This window comes from Lentinus tigrinus (assembly GCF_003813185.1).
Source record: "Lentinus tigrinus ALCF2SS1-7 unplaced genomic scaffold L226scaffold_34, whole genome shotgun sequence".
Taxonomy (NCBI): domain Eukaryota; kingdom Fungi; phylum Basidiomycota; class Agaricomycetes; order Polyporales; family Polyporaceae; genus Lentinus; species Lentinus tigrinus.
In genome coordinates, this window is record NW_027137943.1 from 259,400 (window position 1) to 264,075 (window position 4,676).

Genomic DNA, 4,676 nt, shown 5'->3' on the forward strand with positions numbered 1-4,676 from the left:
TACGCGCGGAGCATGGCTCCTCTGCAGGACTCTTCCTCTGTCAAGATTGTAAGTTTTTAATTCACCTGACTCGGAATGGTCTCATGAACTATATACCTTCCCGCAGACGTACGCGGCAAAGGTCGCATCTGTCCTCCCCGTGTTGCTTTCCGCCATCCGCGTCTCTCCTCCCTCAGACGGCCCCGCACACGGAGGCAAGGAGATCGGAAAGGACGTCGTCACATATGAGTACAAGCAGGTCAGTTGCTTCGTCACATCCTTTTGCGCACAACTCTTCCTCACATTACGCCCGGACAGCCCGTCCCCATTCCCACATACCTCGTCGCCATCGCAGTGGGCAACTTCCGCTACCGCGCGCTGCCCAAGGTCGAGGGCAAGGAGTGGTCGACGGGCGTGTGGGCTGAACCCGAGCTCATCGACGCGGCGTACTGGGAGTTTAGCGAGGCCACCGGCAAGTTCCTGGCTACGGCGGAGACGATCTTGCCCCCGTATCGGTTTGGGGTGTATGATCTTCTTGTGCTTCCGCCATCGTTCCCGTATGGGGGCATGGAGAATGCGTGCCTTACGTTCCTGACTCCAAGTGCGTGGCTATTTACGCAGTTAGCGGTTGCGTGGACGTGTGCTGGGGCTGATAGTGGACTGAAACAGCGCTTCTTGTGGGCGACCGCACGCTTGTGGATGTCGTCGTCCACGAGCTGACCCACTCATGGTTCGGCAATGGTGTAACGTACGTCTCGCACCCCGATAGCTTCGAAGATCCGGCTCACGCTCAGCTCATCGTATTATAGACAAGCCAACTCGACGCACTTCTGGCTCAACGAGGGCTGGACGGTGTACATGGAACGGCTGATGCTCCAGCTGCTCTACACGCCCGCCGCGCGCGGGTTCTCCTTCCTCGTCGGCTTCAAGGCGCTCCAGGACTCGCTCAAGGGGTACGTGGACCGCCCACGGTACCAGCGGCTCGTGATCGACTTTGAGCCGGGCGAGGACCCCGACGACGCGTACAGCAGGGTGCCGTACGAGAAGGGCGCGAATTTTTTGCTGCACTTGGAGCGCGTGCTGGGGGGCTTGGACGTGTTTTTGCCGTATGTTTATGATTATGTGAGTACGTTTATGGGGAAGAGCATCACGACGGAGCAGTGGAAGGCGCACCTCTATGCGTATTTTGAGAAGCATGGGGGCGAGGAGAAGGTTAAGGCGCTGGATAGCGTCAAGTGGGACGTGAGTACCTCTCATCCGCTGTGTTTTGTCTTGGGCTGATGAAGGCATTGTAGGAATGGCTGTACGGGGAGGGTCTGAAGCTCCCGGTGGAGATGGTGTATGACACCGCGCTCGCACGGGAAGCGTTCTCCCTTGCCGAGAAGTGGGATGCCTCTCGCTCCGAGGCGGACGTCTCAAAACTCGGATTCCAGGCGAGCGACGTCGCGTCGTTCAACGCCAACCAGAAGAGTACGTCCACCACCAGGATCCACTGGCACGCTGGTCCCTTGCCTACGTGCCTTCGCTGAATATGTTTTGCCTGCAGTCGTCTTCCTCGAACGCATGCAGTCCTATGCGGCCCTCCCAACATCGCATATCAAGCACCTCGGCGAAGTCTATGCCTTTGATAGCACACCCAACGCCGAGCTCCGCTGGCGGTTCTACGAAGTTGCGCTGCTCGATCCTTCTTCGCCCGCAGCGAAGGTGTTCGCGCCTGAGGCGGCGAAGTGGGTCACGGGGACAGACGGGTCGGGCATCCTGCGTGGACGGATGAAGTTCTGCAGGCCGACGTTCCGGGCGATCGCGAGAGTGGATAGGACGCTTGCGGTGGAGGTGTTTGGGACGAAGAGGGAGGCGTTCCATCCGATTGCGAGGAGGTTGATCGAGAAGGTGGGTGCTTGCTTGTCATTTGGATCGTCGTGTGGTTGACTTAATGGGGACGTCGCAGGATCTCGGCATTGCGTGAACCTATTGAGAGTGGACCTTGAGAAGGACCTTGTTGGCGGCGTATCCTGCACACGGCAGCGCAACAATCACGTCGAAGCAGTTACTGAGCTTGAGGTATGCTCGAGTACAGCATAGGTACCACAGGCAAGAGGCGAAGTCTCTGTGCTCGGCTCCCTTCAGCTGCCTCTTGAATATTACTAGAATGTATTGGATACCTTTGGACGGACGAGATACTGACAACTGTATTTTTGGGCCAGACAATCTTGTATCTACGCGCAGGCGACTTGCCTTGTACCTCTGTGACAGTCTGAGATTCATACAAGGACATCTTTGCCAAAGTAGGCATAGCACAACTTGTAAGTTCACGTTAATATGGGATGCAATTGTGTCCGTGCGGCAGCGTTTCGTGAGCTTGCGAAGTCGTGTGCAACAGGCCCACTAACCGCACCTCCCGGGCCGGGACGGGCCCCCGAGATCAAGATCTCAGCCGGCAGGAGAGATCAGCCTTGTCGATCTCAGGTCCTGGACTCCTTCGCTCGACACTCCTCCCTCTCTCTCCATATATTCTACCCTAGGGCAAACCAGACGGTGACCATGTCTTCAGATCTCGAGCTGCCGTACGACCCCGCGACGCAGGCGAACTGGCAGGAAGTCGCGTCCGAGCACGTCGACTTTGACTGGACGATTGACTTCGCCAAGCAGACCATCTCCGGCTCGGCCACACATCTCTTGCGCGTCAAGAAGGACAATGTTAGGGAGATCATGTATGTCCATCCAACCTTCGCTGCACAAGGTTAGGCTCGCGCGCGCGGGGTGCTGATCAAAGCTTGTGTTAGCTTCGATGCGGTCGCGCTCGAGGTCACGAAGGTCATCATCGAGGATAGGCCGGGTAACGTGCGTACTCCGTTCATGTCGCAGGTCTTGTGCACAGGGAGGTTGGCGTGGGCTGAGGTTGGGGCTGTTAGTTGGAGCTAGGTCCAAATCATGCGGTTATGGGTTCCCCTCTTCGCATCCTCCTCCCTCCTTCGCGCAAGGTCGGCGACCAGATCCGTGTCCAGATCTTCTACAGCACGACGAAGGACTGCACGGCGGTGCAATGGCTGGGCAAGGAGTGAGTATCCTTTCATATTGATTGTTGGTCCTACATTGACATGATTTACATGTAGGCAGACGCAAGGGAAGACGTTTTCGTTCATGTTCAGCCAAGCTCAACCAATCTACGCGCGGAGCATGGCGCCTTTGCAGGACTCGTCGTCAGTCAAGATCGTATGTTTTTATTGTTCGCTTGTCCATGAGAATAGGAGACCTCATGAATTATCAACCTTCCCGTAGACGTACAACGCGAAGGTCGCGTGTGTCCTCCCCGTCTTGCTTTCCGCCATTCGTGTCTCTCCTCCTTCGGATGGCCCCGCACATGATGGCAAGGAGATTGGGAAAGACGTTGTTACATATGAGTACTTCCTTGCTACTGCGGAGAAGATCTTGCCGCCGTATCGGTTTGGGGTGTATGACCTTCTTGTTCTTCCTCCGTCATTCCCTTACGGCGGTATGGAGAACGCGTGCCTTACCTTCCTCACGCCCAGTACGTGGACAGCTCCAAGTGTGAAGTGAAACCTCACTCACCTGATTGGAACAGCTCTCCTTACTGGCGACCGCACACTGGTAAGCCGGTTGTTCGTCCCCTGCTGGCGTATGCTCGTGACATGTGCCATGTTCACAGGTGGATGTTGTCGTACACGAACTGACCCACTCTTGGTTCGGTAATGGCGTCACGTATGTTCTGCGGCTCACTTACTCCCGTCCATGTTCTAACGACAGAATCATGCAGACAAGCAAACTCGACGCACTTCTGGCTCAACGAGGGCTGGACGACATACATCGAGCGTCTGCTCCTGCAGCTCCTGCACACGCCCGCCGACCGCGGCTTCTCGTTCCTCATCGGATACAAGTCGCTGCAAGACGCGCTAAAGCAGTACGAGGAGAACCCCAAGTACCAGCGGCTCGTAATCGACTTTGAGACAGGCTAGGACCCCGACGACGCGTCCAGTGCGAGAAGGGTGCGAACGTTTTGCTGCACCTGGAGCGCATGCTGGGGGGGCTTGGACGTGTTGTTGCTGTATATCTCCATGTCCCGCTCCGCCAAGACACGCAAGGTATGATCGATGAGAAGGTTGTCCGGAAGCTCAAGAAGGGCGCGGCCATCGTCAACACTGCACGACAAAAAGTCATCGACGAAGCCTCTATGATCCGTGCGCTCAGCGAAGACGGTCACGTAAGTTTTCCAAAAAGTCTATGCACACAGAATGCTCATGATGGCATTTTCACTTGGGTGGTGTTGGGCTGGATGTCTACCCTAACGAGCGGGAGGTCAATATTCAATTCGCGCCTCCTCGAGTTCCCGAACACGACGCGCCGTGGACGCTGCATGAGAAGTTCCTACGCACAAGACTGATTGACTTCGTCGCCACCGACGACCCGGATTGTGATCGGGACCATCAGAGGTATATCGGATATGACCCAGTGAAGAGTCTCCGTAAGTCCCCATTCGGGCTCATTCAGAACGTCACGGTTGCGTCAGGATGCGATGACGAGTCGCGCGCTGCTGGCAAGTAAAGCAATCCCCATGCGGCGGACGAATACGACAACGCCGACGCGGAAAGCCTCGGTCGCAAGAGGCCTAGGCTTCATGGACACACCCCCAATTTGCGGAAAAGAGGCAAATTCAACAACGGACTGCCACACAAAGCCCT

At 56.4% G+C, this 4,676-nt stretch overlaps 2 protein-coding genes across 2 annotated transcripts in view; both read left to right on the forward strand.

The window, feature by feature from the left end:
• The window catches only part of L226DRAFT_514094 (uncharacterized protein), a 3,024-nt gene extending 774 nt beyond the window's left edge, over window positions 1–2,250 (forward strand). The window contains exons 5-11 of the mRNA XM_067678396.1: window positions 107–238; window positions 298–580; window positions 649–727; window positions 789–1,221; window positions 1,275–1,449; window positions 1,526–1,869; window positions 1,928–2,250. Of these exons, the coding sequence (XP_067531408.1) occupies window positions 107–238; window positions 298–580; window positions 649–727; window positions 789–1,221; window positions 1,275–1,449; window positions 1,526–1,869; window positions 1,928–1,945 (1,464 nt within the window). The 3' untranslated portion in view covers window positions 1,946–2,250. The remainder of the gene's footprint in view (window positions 1–106; window positions 239–297; window positions 581–648; window positions 728–788; window positions 1,222–1,274; window positions 1,450–1,525; window positions 1,870–1,927) is intronic.
• Window positions 2,251–2,397: 147 nt separating this feature from the next.
• Window positions 2,398–4,676, forward strand: part of L226DRAFT_514097 (zincin) — a 6,650-nt gene continuing 4,371 nt past the window's right edge. The window contains exons 1-4 of the mRNA XM_067678397.1: window positions 2,398–2,690; window positions 2,763–2,820; window positions 2,892–3,037; window positions 3,093–3,192. Of these exons, the coding sequence (XP_067531409.1) occupies window positions 2,521–2,690; window positions 2,763–2,820; window positions 2,892–3,037; window positions 3,093–3,192 (474 nt within the window). The 5' untranslated portion in view covers window positions 2,398–2,520. The remainder of the gene's footprint in view (window positions 2,691–2,762; window positions 2,821–2,891; window positions 3,038–3,092; window positions 3,193–4,676) is intronic.